Source organism: Salvelinus alpinus, chromosome 11, assembly GCF_045679555.1.
Source record: "Salvelinus alpinus chromosome 11, SLU_Salpinus.1, whole genome shotgun sequence".
Taxonomy (NCBI): Eukaryota; Metazoa; Chordata; class Actinopteri; order Salmoniformes; family Salmonidae; genus Salvelinus; species Salvelinus alpinus.
Genome location: NC_092096.1, coordinates 36,492,810 through 36,512,684, shown reverse-complemented (window position 1 = coordinate 36,512,684; position 19,875 = coordinate 36,492,810). Strand labels below are relative to the sequence as shown.

At 42.5% G+C, this 19,875-nt stretch overlaps 1 protein-coding gene and 1 long non-coding RNA gene across 3 annotated transcripts; one reads left to right on the top strand and one right to left on the bottom strand.

Annotated features, from left to right (window-relative positions):
- The first annotated feature begins 526 nt into the window (after nt 1-526).
- Nucleotides 527-2,226, top strand: LOC139534093 (uncharacterized). Its single transcript, XR_011666905.1, has 3 exons — nt 527-641; nt 1,054-1,165; nt 1,462-2,226. It is a non-coding gene; the product is annotated as an uncharacterized lncRNA (long non-coding RNA).
- Nucleotides 2,227-3,075: 849 nt separating this feature from the next.
- Nucleotides 3,076-19,690, bottom strand: etnk1 (ethanolamine kinase 1). 2 transcript variants are annotated; one of them, XM_071332826.1, is made up of 8 exons: nt 19,418-19,690; nt 14,339-14,598; nt 13,408-13,548; nt 12,309-12,451; nt 8,886-8,969; nt 8,412-8,572; nt 7,061-7,134; nt 3,076-6,587 (listed from the first exon to the last, which is right to left on the bottom strand). In XM_071332826.1, exons 1-8 carry the CDS (start codon nt 19,562-19,564, stop codon nt 6,515-6,517), a joined length of 1,083 nt encoding a protein of 360 aa, XP_071188927.1. In that variant the 5' UTR covers nt 19,565-19,690; the 3' UTR covers nt 3,076-6,514. The 2 variants fall into 2 exon arrangements, with proteins under 2 accessions (XP_071188927.1, XP_071188928.1); XM_071332827.1 differs by lacking the exon at nt 13,408-13,548.
- Nucleotides 19,691-19,875: the final 185 nt, after the last annotated feature.

Here is a 19,875-nt window from a genome sequence, read left to right as displayed (position 1 = left end):
ATTTGGGACAATATTTAATCAGTCATTAATCAGATATAAATAGTGTGAAGCCTTTAGTTGATTAATGAGGTAAGACTTGTGCTAATTACTGTTTCCTGGGCTTGTAATTAGGTTGGCAGAGATAATCAAGATGAATGAACGCTCTGACCCCCTTCTCTTCTCCCCTATAAGGCTCCAGGCATTGTTCTCTACTGGTGTGTCTGTTTTGATTCACTGCTACTGTTGCTGCTCAGTCATGTAGCATGTAGCAGCCCTCATCGTGACGCATACAATGCTCATGAAGCATCATGCTTAAGAAGCCACAGACATTACCTATCTGCTATTGTCCCATCAAAACCATGCATGGCAATAGTCTACCTCAAGTCAGTTCTTCTATGCTGCTCTTATTGTCTATTTAGATAGTACAGCTCAAATAATGTCTTACGGGTACTGTAGAAAACGCTAACATCCCCCCTTCCCTGGAGGGGAGCCTGCCCCTTATTGGCCCCCACACACCTTCATCAAACATAATCAAAGACCCAATAACGACCACCTGGAAAGAGGCGGGACATTCCCAGTAAAGGGTGCTCACCTGCATTCATTAGGCCTCTTTCCACCTACCAAACCAGTTCAACAGAGTCCTACAAATGCTTGTATAGAAAGTAAGTAATGTATGACTGTGTTCTGGCCAATGTCAAGTATATCCCTATTGTAAATGTAGCCCAACTGTATATATTGTTTGTAACTCAGTGTGCTAATTGGAGGCCGTATTAAAACATGCATTATTGCTACAGCCTGAGTGATTTAATACTGATTAGCAACAATCCGTATTAAATCAATCAGGCTGTAGCAATAGTACATGTCATTCATCCTCAGACAAACCATGTTTTTCTGGTCATAAAACTATTTGAATAATGATGTATTGCTTGAAATGCAGTTTTTTATAAAGTACAGTCTCTAACTGTTACAGTTAATAATAATATGTCATATGTTAAGGGATGTTTTTTTAATTTGTTATGCTTCACCAGCCTTATTTAGGTTGTTGACCCACTCTTTCATATTGTGCCTCCCCAGATGTTCCTGGAACTCTAAAATCAAGTGCCTAGGCAGCTTTTTGAGTTGGGTTTTTATTTACATTTTGGGGAAAACCCCTCAACTGGGAAACAAAATTAACTGGACCCACAAGGTAGATTCCGTGACTGATACGTATAGGTTGTCTACTTCACCACTACAACTACTATGAATTTGATTATATTACTGCACTACTGGTGACCACAGTCTAATACCAACCCCACCCTTGGCTTTCCAGAGACGGTTATACTAGTTTCCTGGGACCACGGTTGGGGAACAAAACATTTTTCAATATGAAGGAGACATGTAAATTAACCTTATCAGTCCCAAGCCAATATCTGCTTTTTTCACTCATTTCATTTATCTGCTTGTACAGCCTCACATTGAGGTGTTTTACCATATTCTTTTCAGGATGGTCTCATGGATGTTCCCCGGGACCACGATGTGACTTGAGGGCTGCCATAAAGAGAAAATGTTTTTTGTTTTGTTATTTTGGAACAACTTTACTTGTGCTAAATAAATGTAAGTTGTTTATAGTACTATTTAATCAACGAATTGTACTTCTATGTGCTAAAATGACCCCACTTAAAGTATACTATGTGTAGTTGTAAGACATTATTTGAGATGTCTTCTATACACTTACAATGTAGCGACATGGAGAGCTACTCGCAAATAGTATGAAGTACAGCAGAAGTGTCACTAGAATATCCCACGTGCACTTCAGCTTTGGTGTACTCTTTCAGTACTTCAATACAGACTTTCATCAAACTGGTCTCTTTTATATCAGTGCATTTATATGGTATTGCAGTACATTACATTGTAGTGTTATTATACTAAATCACCTTTGTGTGTGTTTATATATATAACATGTTTGACATATTTACACACTTGTACTGTAGGCCTGAGTGTTTGTCTGTTTAATTGCACTGGGATGGCTTCTGGCATTGCACACTCTCCAAGATTGTTCCAGTTGGAAGTGGTTATTGTACGTTGACCTTTTGTGTGAAATGAAAACAAGTTGACTAGCAGATATTGAATCCACAATGAACGTGTAAATTAGACAGAGCTGGAGCAATGCTGTCGTTATTTCAGTCTGAAACTGCTGCTCACATTAAGACGAGCTGAAGCCATGATCTGCCTTGCTGCTCTCAAAATGATTGTTCGAAAATATTGTGTGCATTTCCATAATGCTGTGTTGTATATCCCCCCACTCAGTCATTCTGTAGGGGTCTATAGCCCTGGAATAGGATGCATATTTCCAAACTGCTTTTGCGTCAAGGACCGAGGGACCATGTACACAAACTCACATGATGGATTGTTCATTCAAAAGAGCACCATCCACTTGTACAGAGCAACTAAATACGGGCAACTGCCAAAAGAAAAGAAACAATAGGGCGTCGGGCCACCACGAGTTGCCAGAACAGCGTCAACGCTCCTTGGCAGAGATTCTACAAAAAGATTCTACGAAAAATTCAATTTGGTGTTTTGTTGATGGTGGAAAATGTCCCAGGCGCCGCTCCAGAATTGCTCATAAGTGTTAAATTGGGCTGAGATCTGGTGACACACACACAACCCCCTATGCTCTTTTGAGACCCCTCTTTTAAAGTCAATGAGATCTCTTCAAGCCATGGTAGCCAAAATAACTGGGCATTCTTCAGCATGGGATGTTGATTGCTCATTTTCCTCAGGAACCACACCGGTTTGTTATATACACTGTATTTTAACATTGTCATTTAGCAGACAGTGAGTGCATCTATTTTTCATACTAGTCCCCCGTGGGAATATAATGTTCTTCCAACTGAGCCACACTTTATACCCGTCATTTACTCAAGTGTGTTTATTTTGGCAGTTACCTGTACAACGCAACAACGCTTGGCCTTTCATTTCATCATGTTTGGCGCCATCTCCTGGTAACCTTGTGGTAGATCTGTGGTTAACAGGCAAATACTTCCAGCTGGGAGTAATCAGACTAAATATTACAAGAGGTGCATATAAAAAAAAAAAAGATATAAAAAAGAAACAGGACAGGGTAATAGACTTTAATCTCCTTTCACAGCACTTGTGTACAGTATTCAAAAGTTTGATTATTTCACAGTTAAACAAAAGACTAATTGATGTTAGAGCAATGTTTAGAAAAAAAAAAACTATGTACAGTCATTCACATTTGACAGTCCAAGCAAAGATATTACATTTGATTTTGAAATGTACATATACACATATGCTACAAATGCCAGAGAAGAAATAAGAATAGAGCATTTATACAAGTTTTAAAGAAGCAGACCAGTATTGAGTAAGCTGAAAGTATTATGTTGCTTTTTTACAAACGTTTAAAAAAAAAAAATAATTAACAGTGGTCTTGTTCATTTCAAAATGAAACTCAACAGGGAAACAGACTTGCGTTACGAAGTGTTTTTATGATTCCTTTTTAACATTATAGCGCACGTGTGTAGGCTACAGCTGTACAATTCGACAGTATATTTCAGCACTATTTGTGCACCCTGTGTGATTAAAAACATGGCACGGTCTGCAAACAAGGACAACACACAAACGCAACCCTAACTTGAGTCAAGTGTAAATTAAACCTTGTCAGAAATCCATGCTCAGATGTCAGTAGAGAACTTTCACAAAAGTTGAGCAACTTAACGCGCAACATCTCTCAAGTTAGGATCTGATCGACAACCACCCATTTCTGACCCGTCCTCCCATTTCCCAGTGAAGGAACATAGACCGAACATCTCAGACACTGCAGTCACAGACCCAGAAAACAGACATGTTGATTATCATTAAAACAAAGCCACATCAAAATAAAAGGCAGGCTCAAATCAAAAGTGAACACAGAGTTAAGACAGGCATATACTGTAATGCCTGGCTGACTTCCCAGTTGGTTTCGTCGCTATAGTAGACGGGGTTCACTTAACATGTAGAGGGCTGCACAGGTCAGGAGCGTAGGGTATAGGGAGAGGCATCGGTCTGGAGACTCGCAGCCACTTCCTGAAAGGTGCCTTGAAATGCGGTTCTCACAGGTGCTAGCACCCCATAGGACCACGGCTGCAAGTCTGCAGACTGATACCGTTGGCATGGAAGTGTTGAGTATGAATGGAAAATACAGTCTGTCTTCATCCGAAATAGCCCCCTATTCCCTATACACTGCACCCCTGGTGACCAGCGCCCCATGTCAAAAGTAGTGCACTATGTAGGGTATAGGGTGCTATTTCAGCAGCCTATCAAGAGGTCTCTTCATCCAGGCATCTATGCAGTAACAACATAGACCTGTCCTGACTAACATGGAATCTGTTTTAACACACTCCTAACATACTCCAAGACCTCCCAGTCAGAAAACAGATGCTCACTTAAATAGGTATAAAACTGCACTTTAAAAAGTAAATATTGTACATTATCAATATTATTATTTCTAAATGGAAAAATACAATGTGCAATTATGTACAAGCAAAAAAGATCAGCACTTTGGTGTAGGTTGGTTTTGACCTAGTAGATGAACTTTTTGTCGTAAAGAACTTCTAGAACCAAGCAGCGCATACATTATAAACAGATGAAGACATGAAGTACTATACCGTTAGAGAGAATCTTTCAGTCAAAGATACATATTTCAAAGACACTCCCTACCAAAGCCATTGGTCCTCCAATCATAGGTCTTACCTCAGTTGTCTCACAGATAATTGCACTAAACCTTGTCAGACAACTCACCCTGAATTGAATTTCGCTGCTCTATCGATCCCTACATACATTGTCTGAAACTGCCATCCTAGAAGTTGTCTGTGTGACTTCAAAATGAGGGGCATTGTACAAAACAAATTCAACAGCGATTGGATGGTCTAACAAAATCTAACCAGAGTATCAAAGTTGATAACGTCATCCATGAAGGCCCGGATCTGGCCCAACCCATCAGTTTCTGGGACCAATCAGAACGGTCAGAATGTGTCCACATTCTAGAAATCATCAGGGAGGGAGGCAAATCCAGACTCATCATGGAGAAGAAACTTCAGTTGGCCGGAGTGATGTGGATGGGTAGCCAGGCAACAATATACCAGCTTAAGCCTATACTCCTTGACTAAAAATCACTTCCAATGGTGACGCCATTGAACATCAACTCTCCATTGAAAGTGCCTTTCAGTCCAGGATTAGGCTGAGTCGAGTCAAATGCAACTGCCCCATGAGGTTACATGATAAAACAAAAAGTGAATCTAAACGACTTAATACAGTGAACATAATAGTCATGACTAGGGCTTGGAGGGTTTCCAGACCAGAAGGCCCAGAGTTTCTCCTGGTCAGAGTTTCCCCAGGAAATGGTCGGGAAATACTCCTGGCCGTCATCATGACGACACATTTCCCATGAATCAAACTACAGCCTAGTTACGGTAGGGAAGTGGACGTCGTTTCAGTCAGGGGAACAGAATGTAAACAAGATGGATGCCCTCCTGTTTGTTACCTAGGAGACAGTACGTAAGTGAATCTAACCATTTAACCAACAAATATATATTGGTGACTATACCAAGTGCACCAACACATATTGGTAACTTACTATATAGCCTACCATTAAACCAACAGATATACTGGTGACTAAATAATCAGTGGACCAGTTAGCCCAGACAAGAGATGTATATATCCAATAGGAATGGCTCGGAGTGAGCCCACGCACACTAATATTCCCAGTCAGTCAGCAGCACAACACAGGAGACAAGTTACAGAGTTGTTCCAGGTCTCCCCTGTTGTGAGTTACCCCTGTGGGCGGGCACAGACTGGGGTGAGAGATGCTACTGGAATGTCACACTGAATTAGCCATATTTTACGTGACAGTTTTCATTTGGCTGTTCTTAACAAAACAAAAAAAACATGATAGTGCTCTTTTTCCCCTTGCATATTTAGACATTTTGGAGGACTGGGTCTTAATTAAAGACTTTAGTCTTTATGAAGAAGTGTATGGTTCTAGGCTTCTATAGCGAGCTAGGTAGGGATCTGTCTGTAGCAGTGATGCTATGGAATTGGCCCTGTGGAGTGTCAATGGATGCTGAGTCATGGTTTCTAACAGCTATGAGTTCTCAAAGGGTTCTATGAGTTCTCATATAGTTCTATAAGTTCCCATAGGGTTCTATAAGTTCTCACAGGGTTCTATGAGTTCTATAAGCTCCCATAGGGTTCTGTGAGTCTCCATAGGGTTCTATGAGATCTCATATAGTTCTACAAGTTCCCATGGGGTTCTAGGAGTTCTAATATAGTTCTACAAGTTCCCATAGGGTTCTATAAGTTCCCATCGGGTTCTAAAAGTTCCCATCGGGTTCTAAAAGTTCCCATCGGGTTCTAAAAGTTCCCATCGGGTTCTATGAGTCTCTAGTGAGTGCCGAATGAAATCCACAGGAAGTGTGGACTAGGCTCTCTCCGGGTCTTCTTTCCGACACCCCCTAGAGGGCACTCTACGGTGGACATGAGGACCAGATAGGGAGAACTTTTATTCTGGAAAGTTCAGCGCTGCAACCTCTGGCTTCATCTTGAAATACTGGCTGAAGCGAAGGACTGCGTATCTGAAACGAGCGAGCCAATGTACGTCAACGTTAGTAACACAATATCAAGGCAATGACCATATATCATAAGAAAACAAGATACTGCGTAATGGCATAACATCAGAAGGTCATTCAGAGTGAAACACAGTACTCAAAACATTATTACAGAAACTATAAATATGCTATATCTGCTAGGGCTGTAATGTCATGTCTTTGAGAGCTTGGGACTGTAACGTTCTATCTGCATTTCGGACAAAAGAAAATTACTGACAAAGCCTTGTTCTGGTCAATGTTCTCTACCTATATAGTACTCTAAAATACCCCAACGCAAGTTGAATTGAATACAACAGAAGAATTGCTGACACCATTCAAACCAATGAGGGTTCGGAACTATACAGCCAATTATCTCAGAAGAATATTTTTGCAGACAGAACTTTAGTGCCAAGCTCTCGACTTGTCTCTGGATCAAAACCTACATTTGTGAAGCCACTTACCCAAGGAAGTCAAAGTCAATGGTGGAGAACTCTGCCTGAATCAGAGCCCATAGGCCCCAGAAGAAATGAGATGCCTGGAGAGAGCGGGAAAGAATGGGGGAATAGTCATGTTATTAAATGTGGGTCCGTGTTCATAGTCCTGACTGGAAATCTTTAACACCATTGTCACACCAAACATGACAAAACCCATAGTAACAACCAACAAAGGTGTTGTCTACCGCGGAAACCACTTCTATCTACAGTAAACACACGCGTAGTTACCAAAGGAGGAGGTAGGGCCTCAGTCTCAGGTGGAGTTGGGATAGTCACCCAGGAGGGTGCTACTGTTGACTGTGCAAAATCAGAATTCTAGATCGTCCTGGAAATCACCGAGGAGCATGCTATTGAGTCTCCCTACTTCAAAACCGGCACAGCAAGCTTCTTTTGCTGTTTGTTTAGCCTATAGATTTGCGGTCCTACCCCCATGTATAGCTAATGTATGGATAAAACCCCCAGGAGCGCTATTGTCCACAACAAGGCTTAACGCTTCTCATTAGTTTTCAAAACATTTGCAAGGTCACTTCTCTCTATGTGACATTGTATACATAAGTCGATCTAGTATGGTCCCTCCTTTGATCGTTGAAAGCAGTGTTACGCTTCTATTGCTATTCAACCGCTTTGGACATTTCTTCAGCTAAGCTGTAGTGTAAAGTACTCTGGGAAATTGGCAGTACTGCACTTCCGTTGCACAGCAAACAGTCAGACGGTCAATTAGAAATATTTTACAAAGCCATTGATCCTGCTTCGTTTGTCTCTCATTTGCAGGTCTACTATGTGTTTCTTTCAAAGTTCTCCTCTGCCTTTCAATTCCCAGGGGACATACCTTCTAGATGTGTCTATGTGTTCAGGGAAACAATCTCTGCTAGGTACCAGAGACAGTTCAACACAATAGACTACACTGCCCTAACCATTGATTAAAGGCCCAACCAATTAACCTTGAGCGATTGGCCCGAACACGCACATCCTTGTGCAATTGATTTGTGTTGGGTACATTGTGTCGTTTCTCTGAAAGAAGGAGATGAAGAAAGAGGGAAGTTGAAGGGCAGAGCAGTGAACTGAGAACATCAAACAGACGGAGATGACTGGCATTGAAGATCTCCTTGTTGAAAAGCTTCAAAAGAGCCTTTCAACTTTACCTAGGAATGCTACTGGCTGATTTCCCTGTGTCAAAGTCTCGCTAAACATCGGTCTAATACTTCATCTTGTAAACAAAACTCAAATAAAAATGTGACAAAATGTACGAAGGGTCGCCAACTTAGTCTTCGGCGGAAGCCACAAATTAACTACACAAAAAAAGGAGAAGTGAACTCACCAGGGAGAAGCGGTTGACCTGTACGTAGAGCACCTCCACCTCTGTCTCAGTGACCTCTGACCCTTGACCTTTGTGTTCCTTATAGGCCTCCAAGTAGGAGCGCAGCCACTGCAGCTGCAAACTCCGCTCTGGGTAGTGGCTGTAGTCCACCTCATTCAGACCTACACAGGACACACACACACGCTAAGTAAAAGGTCAAACACACAAACGCTTAATACAATGACCAAACAAGCTTAACACACGGACCATAATATAATAATAGTAATTTAGCAGATGGTTTTATCCAAAGCAGTCATGAGTGCACATTTTACGAGTGGCCCTGGGAATTGAACCCACTATCCTAGCGTTGCAAGCGCCTCTAGCAACTGAGCTACAGAGGACCACAACAGATACTGTACACGCAGCACTTAGGAAAATGACCAATGAGCATTCGCACTTGGCAAAGTGACCCAAAACACACACACACACTCTTACCTGCAAACTCATTGAAGTGGTTCCCAATGTCATAGGCTTGGTAATTGTACCCAGCGTATTCGTAGTCAATGAACTTGACATTTTCTGAAAGGAGCAGAGAGGAACGTTTGTTTAGTACAGGACAGAGACCAGTCACATTAGAAATGATAAAGCTGTGCATTATTAACCCATTATCATCCCTCTCTCTAGTCTAAGTGGTTCTGATGCATCACTGACAGCCTACTGTAAATACCGTAGGCCTCTGGGGTTGAGGAGTAAGAGTTTGCATTTTGAAGGGAAGTGAGAATGTGTAGAGATAACGAAGAGAAGGAAGTTGATAAAAATGCAGACACATAGAAAGTGGGCAGACAGACATATAGGCCTAATTGATGCAGACATGCAGTTCGCCTGGTCCAAAAGAGGTAAATGTGCGTTTAGCCGATTCCTCTGACTAGCGTGGTCATGACAGTGGTTGTCATGTTATATAACAGTCAGAGGAGTTAGCTAAAAATACAACATTCAGATGTAGGACCAGCTTCCACCCAGTTTGAATTTCAAAGTGCTCTGGAAAAAGTTGAGAACTGATTTTTGAAAATAGAGTTAAAAAAATAGATTTTATGTTCTCCTTCTCGGTTTCACTTCCATTTTTTCTGTCATTATATAAGAGTGGGGGTGATTCCAATTCCAACGTAGGCTACAGGAACCAGTCATGTGATCGAAAAAGGGATTGGATTATCAAATTCAGAAGACAAATAATAGTCCGTTATCAACTTTTCCCAGGAAATTTCCTGATTGGCTTTGCAAACAAATTAGCTCACACAGATGCTATTATACACAGAGGAATAATGTATCATTTTTACTTTTTGCTGTTGTTTGGTTAGTGAGATATGTTAGAAATAAATACACAGAAATACACAGAGGAATATGAAAGGAGTCGAAATGCGTCATTTAAAAAAAAGTAAGAAATCTATATTACTTTCCACGGCAAGTTTATATTGGCTTGGTTTGGCTCATACGCCGTTGTGGAACTTGCAGTGGAATTGGTTTGGTAAAAGGTCATGCGTTGAGGAAGTGATTGTGGTGGAAAGATGGAAAAAGAAGCACCATGCAGAAGGAATGTGGTGTTGGGAGGTAAAGAGACGCAACACTGCCCTCTAGCGAAGAAACAGTGTACAGCATGAGGGGATGTCAACATACAAAGCCTTACCCCCAAAATCTAACTAGAAAGAGCTGTTTTAACTCTCCCTGACAACAAAAATACCCATTCAAATGCTTTTGGGTCTTTATCGTTTTAGCATTTGATTTACTATGCAGGTCATATTCAAGAGTGCTTGTTGAAGCACCCTAAATTACAAATGTGTTTGTCACAGTACAGTTTCACATACAGTGTGTGTATGAGTGTTTTGGTGTGTGTTTTTGAGGTTGACTTAGTAAAGACACGTGAGATGGTTACCGGACGCCGGGCGGTCCTAGCAGGACACAACAGAACACCTCCAGTCAGTGGCTAGTAGCCCTGTACAGCAGACGAAAAGGTTTGGGCAAACTCACATCCATCACACACACACACACACACACACACACACACACAGACACAGACACACTCTCTCGCATTCACACACACAACCACGGTCACACAAACTGCAGAAACTGCCAACTCTGGTCTCTCACACTTCCCCCTTTTCGGAACAGGCCCCTTTCAAAGCTACACTCTGATTGGTCCACGTGGGACCTAATGGCACGACACCTCCCTGCTCCTATGTAAATGAGATAATTGAGTGGCTTCCTGTTGTAAACTAAGCAACACAGGTTTGAGTCTCAGGGACTTGGGGCAGAATTTGACTACTTCTCTCCCTTCATCACCTGACTTGACTGAGAGCAGAAGGATAAACAGAGTGATGAGGCCTTGGGGAAAAAAAAAAGGGAGGACACTGTTTTTCAGATGAACGAGACAAACAACCCTGCTCTCTTATTGGGTGAACTGAAATTACTCTTGTAAACATCTGAAATCAGTTTAAAGTTTCCCTAATCTTTCAATTGAGTCAGTTTCAGAGGGTAAATTGCTTTGTTATTGTTGGAAGGAAGAATCTTCCCTCTGCTCTCACAGAGAGACCGTACTAAAACTGTCGCTGAGAGACTGTGGTTGAAAGAGCTGTGTGTGCTCTGCCTACACTTTAACTGTAGTTAGTCATGTTATCAGTGATTATTTTTTGTTATTGCCGAAGCTTGAGGTTTCCCTCTCATAAAACAGAACAGAGCTACACTGTCACCAAGTAAGCCAGGTGTGGTCTAGCACTGGGTTGGATAACAGTATGGTAAAGAGCTAGCACTGCAAGGGCCGTCAGTCACGGAGTGAAAGTAATAAGAGCAAATGGTGCACTGAGCTAGCTAACACAGAGCGGTCGGTCACTGTCTGAGTGAAATGAGTGAGATAGGCCCTACTGCTGCTCTGAGCTGAGGCGTAGAACAGTGGTTCTGAACTGGGTCTTTCAACCCTCCCTCTGGCTGGCCAGCCTCTCCCGTCTGTCACTCTTAGGAGAGAAAAGCTGGACACGAGCTGTGAGATCACCCCGCCCCTCGCCGAACAGATCAGCGAAGGGTTAGACAGCGCTCTCCCTCATTCCCATGTTTTCTCAGGTAAAAATCAGCTCAATCCCTCTCCCCCACCTTAGCCTCAGGTAAGAATGCTCTCCTCCACCACCCTCCGGTAAAAGCACCCGCCACTCCCTCTGCAACCATTGGCCACCTGGCGGGTCTAGTCTGGTCTGAGACCATTTCTACTTGCATCCTCTTTGTACACGGGCGGCCGTTAGTACCAAAGGCATTCACAACACAAACAAAACAGCATTCCCAAAGAACCACAAATAAAAACATGTATTTTTAAATTTTTTAAATGGGCTACGGAGCTCCCTCCCTTCCCACCCTTAGCTAGCATGACCATGATGGGCAAAGCCTGTTGGCTCTGTGATGGTAGTTGGCTACACAAGATGCACTAAAGTCACGGCCCTGTTTAGTTGAGCAAAACAGGAGAAAACACTTTGAAACAAAACAAAATAAGCTAATTTAACAAGTTTGGGTACTTCATACCTCCTCTGTTTCAGAATGCTGTCTCAAAATGTTTACCTACTGAACACTTTGGTCAGTCTTTCCTGTGGTTTGTGGCTTGTGACTGGGTGAATGCCGTGCAGAGCAGTAGTGCAGTGCCTCAAATCTATTTTAACTCCAGAACTAAACTAAAATGCAATTTCTCCTCATTTGTCTTCAAAGTGGAAAATCAGAATTGGAATTTCAGTCGACTTCCTGAATCAACTGAATTTAAAAATGGAATTGACCCCAAACTCTGGTGCAGTATATGAAATCAGGCCTACCTGTGACTGGGTAGTGGTGGACAGTACAATAGTGGCTAGGTGCAGTGCAGTATGTTTGGGCATGCAGGGTGAAACTCACCTCCTTGCTGATTATAGATTATGTTCTTACACAGCAGGTCGTTGTGGCAGAGGACTACAGGAGAGCCCAGCACAGACAGACTCTGCTGCGTCCACACCATCTCTTCCCTCAGTCGCCTTCGACTAGGCACCTCACTGTTTAACCTGGGGATGGAGGGAGAGGGTGGAGGCAGAAAGGAAAGAGAGCAAAAGAGGCAGAGAGATAGAGAGAATTGGAGAGAGAGAGACAGGGGGGGAGAGAGAGAGAGATTACAAAAGTACACGGGGAAAGAAGTAGAGGTGTTGCGCAATCTCAAAGGTACAGTATTATTGTTCCATATCGGACCAATAAAAGAAGTGGGTTGGAATCTACTAGAAAACTGACATCAGTCAAGAGTAAACTCATCAATACGTAATCTCAGATCAATAAACTACGACTGCATAGAGGAGTCTTGTAAAGGCTTGAAACTCCAAGAATAGTGCATAATCTCCAATCCACACGACTTTATTAAAACGGTCAACGTCCCGAACTAAAACTGTACAGTATTTTTTATTTAACCTTTATTTAACTAGGCAACAGTACATATCGTTCATGAATAGTGGGTGTGGTTTGAGTGACAGGGGGCTCGTCCTCTTCAGGTAAACACACCTGGTGAAGCAATGTGAGGAATGGCAGACACTCACTGTGCAATCGCTCAGGCATGCCAGAGGTCACAGGTCAAGCATCTCTCGTATAACTCTAGTGTTCCATTCAAGAGCTTCCTGGCGGAAAGTTCCAGACTAGAGCCCCGGGGAGTTTCCTCATCACTATGTAAACAGACCTTACCTAGAAAAACTCCTGGCCACATTAATGAGTCCTAAAGTAGGAAATAGGTGGAGGCAAAATATTCATGCATCAATAATAACAGTTTTATAACCTTAAAAGGAAACCTCCAGATTTCATGTGTCCCTACAAAGATAACGCAGTCCTCCTATCTAGACCTCAACTATGTCCCAATAGCTCAACTAGCATACTATTCAGTGTGCATGGCATGAAATACACCAACACAGGCCTTCATACCCCCGTACCATGCAGGTCTGGATATTGGGACCCAGTTCATTTCTTTATCTACACCACTCACCTTATGTTCATCTCTGGGTCTTGGAAGAACTTGGGCACCAGGGCGAAGTACTTGCCCATTGTCAGCCACAGGTCTGACTGGGGCACCCATCCGTTGTGAGCATGGATGGCATGGTACTTAGCCAGCTGCCTCGCGATGAGCCTGTAGGGTGGTGGAAGCGATGTGAGTTGGCGATAGGGGGTTTTGAGAAGAGGGACCAAATTCTTGAGGCCAAGACCGTAAAACTCTTACTTCAGTACTGGCTTATACACTAGAGGCCATATTTGTAAAGAATCCCAGAATTTAATGAAAGTCAGGTCATAGGAGACAACCAAGACTGTCAACTCACTAAGCTTAAGGTGAGTTTACACCTACGGGTGAAGCTATATTTGTCTATGTACATCGGTGTACCCGATATTGGACACATGTGAACTGAATGCATAGCCCTGGAGCGGTTGGGCTTTAGCTAAAGAATGGTTCTGTAACCATAGAGCCAGGATGAGCTTTCAATCACACTCCTGACCTGTAGCTGTCTATCTATGTCCCATGTTTCCACTGTTCGTAATGCTCCTCAAGGGAACAAGTCACATTACCTTCCCATACGGACTCACCCATATATTAGGTTCACAGAAGCACCACACCTTATATGACAATGCCGAAGATTATGGAATGTGTAAAGAGCTGGTGTACTGTGGTTTCACCTGAACATGAAATCAAAAGGTGTGGTGTAATGTAGAGCACTGCCTTTTTTTATGTGGGAGTAGTTCTTCTAAGATTAGGGCCTGGTAGGATAGCTCAGAGTTTCTACTCTTTTCTATCCAAACCTAAGGGGGGAGGAGAGACAGGGTAGGTAATGGGGGAGGGTGTGGTTATCTCAAAGATTTAGGATAGACTAAGAGTGCTCTTGGTTCAACAAGTTGTACTCAACGCGGTGGGCTATCTGTCGCTGTACCTGGACGTGGGCAGGCTCCGGATGTGTTCTGGTTCCAGTGCCTGGCCCTGTAGGAACTCATAGCAGAGGCCGTTGTTGAAGGTACAGTAGAGACGCGGGGCGCAGCGGTGTGCGTGGAGCGTCCGGAAACTCTTCACCTCGTTCTCCCGGTCCACAAACAGCTCTGTCTTGTTGCCATAGATACGCACCAGGACCACGTCCTGCATGACCCCGCCCACGTAGCAGCCCAGCAACTTATTGGTGATTCCATCTGTGAAGAACTGAGAGAAAAAGATGATTGGTAGACAAATTATTGCAATCGGGCATCATCGCATCCAATGATTCAGTATAAAATAAATATATATATTTAGGAAAATTCACTCAGTTATTCATAGGCTTATGTCAAGTCATGCAGGATTTCATAACAGGGATGGCTATAGGCCCTATATAGCTGATTTACTATAGGTATCCTATACTACAGGTACAGTAGACGTCCTGTCAGGTAGGCTACAGCTTTATCATATTTCTATTAATACTACGGACGAGGACATTTCTAAATACGAATATGTCTACAAGCGTGGTCCTCTGGACCTCTACCACCCACACACAGTATCCTGCCGCCTACTGTAGTATAATTTTCATCCTGGGACTGAACTCTATGGTTCCTTTTATAGGTTGTCAATTGATTTCGGATCTGATGGCAAAACAAAAGGACCCCAGAATGCATTGATGGAAAAGAGGAATTGTCTGGGTGGGTTTAAACCCAATGGTTGTTTTCATCCCCAATGAAAACTGGAACATTTCTGGGGGGGGGGGGGGGGGGGGCAGGCATTCCACCCCTGATCGTGTGACCATGAGCGTAGAGGCATGTCCGGAATTTTATTTTGCAGGAGCAAGCCATGGCTGGCATGTGCTGAGTCCTTGCTTTGTGAATGAAAATAAGCAGGGTGGTTGTGTGTGTGTCTACCCTGCCTACAACACCCCCCTAGAGCTGTGTTTACAAAGAGAAACCACACCCCCAGTTATGTTTTTATTTAGGAGGTGGAAACTGAAATTGCCCCAATTGTGACGCTCTTGTATGGTCACTAAGTCTTACGATACCGCCCGTTTAATGATCAGCATGCATGACAAGACTTGTTCTACTTGTTTACATAAGCTAGGTGGTGTAAACCTGTGTGGTGGGTTATTAAAAGTTTGCCATGAACAAACCACATGACTAGTGGGTCATAAGACCAGTTAATGGAACTAGGCTGTTTCCTTTCTCAAAAGTGTGTTCACCATTTATACTAGTCCAACTTTAAAATCACACAGAGCCCAGGAGAAACTCAGATTGGATTAAGTAGTTTTTTCCCCTCATCAATCTCCACACAATACCCCATAATAACAAAGCAAAAACATGTTTACATTTTTTTGCAAATGTATTATTAATAAATGTCACATTTACATAAGTATTCAGACCCTTTACTCAGTACTTTGTTGAAGCACCTTTGGCAATGATTATATCCTCAAGTCTTCTTGGGTATGACGCTACAAGCTTGACACACCTGTATTTGGGGAGTTTCTCCCATTCTTCTCTGCAGATCCTCTCAAGCTTTGTCAGGTTGGATGGGGAGTGTTGCTTCAGTTATTTTCAGGTCTCTCCAGAGATGTTCGATCTGGTTCAAGTCCGGGCTCTGGCTGGGCCACTTAATTATGGACATTGAGACTTGTCCCAAAGCCACTCCTGCGTTGTCTTGGCTAGGTGCTTAGGGTCGTTGTCCTGTTAGAAGGTGAACCTTCTCCCCAAACTGAGGTCCTGAACGCCCTGGAACAGGTTTTCATCAAGGATCTCTCTGTACTTTGCTCCGTTCATCTTTCCCTCGATTCTGACTAGTCTCCCATTCCCTGCTGCTGAAAAACATCCCCACAGCATGATGCTGCCACCACCATATTTCACTGTAGGGATGCTGCCAGGTTTCTTCCAGACCTGACGCTTGGCATTCAGGCCAAAGAGTTCAATCTTGGTTTCATCAGACCAGATAATCTTGTTTCTCATGGTCTGAGAGTCCTTCAGCGGGCTGTAATATGCCTTTTACTGAGGAGTGGCTTCCGTCTGGCCACTACAATAAAGGCCTGATTGGTGAAGTGCTGCAGAGATGGTTGTCCGGTCCCAGAAGGACAACAGGTGGACCCCAATCAAGTTGGAGAAACATCTCAAGAAGGATCAATGGAAACAGGATGTACCTGAGCTCAATTTTGAGTCTCATAGCAAAGGGTTGAATACTTACGTAAATAAGTTTTTTATTTATTTATTTTTATAAATTTGCACAAATTTCTAAAAACCTGTTTTTGCTTTGTCATTATGGGTTCATGTGTGTAAAAAATATTGTATACATTTTGGAATAAGGCTGTAACGTAACATAATGTGGAATAGGGTCTGAATACACTATGTGTACTACATTTTGTAGTAAAAAAAATATAGGAAGATGTGTTTCCAATGACGTCAACCAATTAGTAGACAATGCCTACTCATAATTGGTTAAAATAATATTTTCACATATGTTGATGGGGTGGTGTTGGAGATGATGAATATGAAGTGGAAAAATTGACATTTTCCTTTAAATCGCTCCACCCTTTCCTGGTTGCTAAAAATCAAATAATTCACTTAATGTGACAAAACAAGCAAGTATAGTGTAGAGTCATTGTACCATCTAAACCGCTGTGAAATATATTTTCCACTGCCAAAATGTATTTGGTATTTTTAGCTGTTTGAAGCTGTAGTACAAAACTGAAAGTAAAATAATCAAAAACAAAACTTACGAATAGGAAGCATATGTAACCGATGTGAAATGGCTAGCTAGTTAGCAGTGGTGCGCGCTAATAGCCTTTCAAACGGTGACGTCACTCGCTTTGAGACCTTGAAGTAGTGGTTCCCCTTGCTCTGCAAGGGCCGTGGCTTTTGTGGAGCGATGGGTAACGATCCTTCGTGGGTGACTGTTGTTGATGTGTGCAGAGGGTCCCTGGTTCGCGCCCGGGTCGGGGAGGGGGAACGGACTAAAGTTAAACTGTTACATTGATGCTGTTGACCCGGATCACTGGTTGCTGCGGAAAAGGAGGAGGTCGAAAGGGGGGTGAATGTAACCGATGTGAAATGGCTAGCTAGTTAGCGGTGGTGCGCGCTAACAGCCTTTCAAACGGTGACGTCACTCGCTTTGAGACCTTGAAGTAGTGGTTCCCCTTGCTCTGCAAGGGCCGTGGCTTTTGTGGAGCAATGGGTAATGATGCTTCATGGGTGACTGTTGTTGATGTGTGCAGAGGGTCCCTGGTTCGAGCCCGGGTATGGACGAGGGGACGGACGTAAAGTTATACTGTTACACGTAGAAAAAGTGCACTTTCAATGAGAATAACAGATCCAAAGAACTCACATGTCTATGTGAATTTAGTCAGGTTGCCCAAAAAGTGACATATTGCAGCTTTAAGAGGGTGATTTTAGGTTGTCATTGCGTTATTGGTTTAAGTCAGTACACTACTGATAAAAACATTATTTGCCCACTTTATAATGTAATAACCAATGCATAATGAGCCAAAATTATTACTTTGTGTTAAGCATATTTATTAAATGATCAGCATTTATTACATTATAAATGCAAAAGTTATACAATTATTAGGAGCCCATTACTTTATTGGCAGTTATTACATTATCAGTTGCTACAGGGTTTAAGAATTTACATTTTTTAACTTCAATGCATCAAAGTATCAAAAGAGTCGGAGGTTAATAAAAAATAAATTGTGCTTAACTCATTCATAGATAGGTGAAGTTTTGCTGCAATATGCAACTTTTTGGGCGACTTACACAGAATGTGCGTTATAGATCTGTCAGTCTTATTGAAAGCATGTCTAAGAAGCAGTAGATCTGTTCTGTGCGCGCTATTTCTATGCTTCCGTTTTTTTCCCTTTTGTACACCAATATATTTCACAGCGGTTTAGATGGTTCAAGGACTACGTGCTTGTTTTGTCAACAACCAGGAAATGGCAGAACGATTTCTGCATCGTGCATCTTCAAGAGCCCCAACTCTTACTCTAAACAATAACACGCATAGTTACTGCGGTACTGTTTTGGAAAGATAAGGAACGTATCTTTCATATCAGCGAGTACTGAATATAGATAAATTACGACACAACTTTATAGGGTTAGTGTACCCACACGGCCATATCTCCGTGTTACAGCGCTTGTTTACGGAAGAAGGACGGAAGACGTCGCCACCTGGGCTAATCAGCCATCTAGCGTGCAACGAACACCAGTTTGTAAGCTAACAGGAGAAGAAGTGTAGTTCGTCAACTGGAGGCAAGCGTTGAATAGATTTGTGCAAAACTGCTACAGCAAGTAGCAATCGTTTTTATTTTAACGTTTATTTCTCGCGGACATAAAAACAAGAGGTATATCACAATGTTTCGAAAACCGTTTCGAAAACGATGATTGACGTTTTTAAACGTTAAAACACAGCGTCGGAATTGTAGTTTACACGGGCGCCAAATGTGGGCGAATGTAATGTGGCTGAAGGGTTTTCGAGATCTAGTCTGCGCTCAGCTCCTTGTTGGAGTTGAGTTAACGTTACTTGGCAACCAGTCCCACTACTCATGATCATAGATTCCTGGAAGTTGTCTTGAAATCCTAGAATGGCACTTAATATTACAAAGACATAAGAAAATTGGCACCAGATCAAATGCATAGCTACTAAACCTGGCCAATTGTGTTTTGTGCCTGATGACGCCTATAATAGCCTTGAATTTGATAGATGCTTTGTTGCAATCTCTTGATGTGATACATAACGCACAGTGAGTTACTTACTTATCTTACTAGATCATGCAAACTACGTCAAGCAAGAGGCCTATGAATTCCACTGCCTCTATTCATCCGTCAATCGGCTGGCTTGAATGCTACACTGTTGCTAGCTAGCAAGTTGACGCAGCTTCTATTTAAAAAGGCGCAACACTCCAGTTTCAGAATTATGTAATAGCTGCCTGGTAAGCAGTATGCGACAGATGGCGACTGACTAGTCTCTTACAGTCATCGTAGAAAGATATTAGAAATTAATACGTCGAATGTGACAAATGTAATACCTTCATTTTGACCTCGGATGGTTTCCAGAACGGTCTCAGTTCCTTGATCAGTCTCAACGCACCAGATCTGTAATCGTTCTCGTCTAATGTGACATCTATTTTGGGTACAGCGGGCGCCTCTTCGGGTACATGAATGTAGTTGGCCATAATGAAAGGTTCAGGCTAAATTGAGAAGAAGTTCACTGTAGGCGGCTGCAAATGCGTTTGTATGAACTATTGCTTGGCTGCGGAGGTTAAAAGTCTACTCGCTTCTAATGCGGCAACGCCTCTCAGAAAATCCCACCCATAAAAAGAACTGATTTGCAGTGCATGCTGGGAAATTCGTGACTCATCAATCGCCATCAACCTTCTTATGATGGTCTAAAAGCTCAGCCATTTTGGTAAGGGAGTTAGTCAACCATAGTTCGCCAGTGGTGTGATAATATTTTTATTTTACCTTTATTTTATTGTGTAAAACA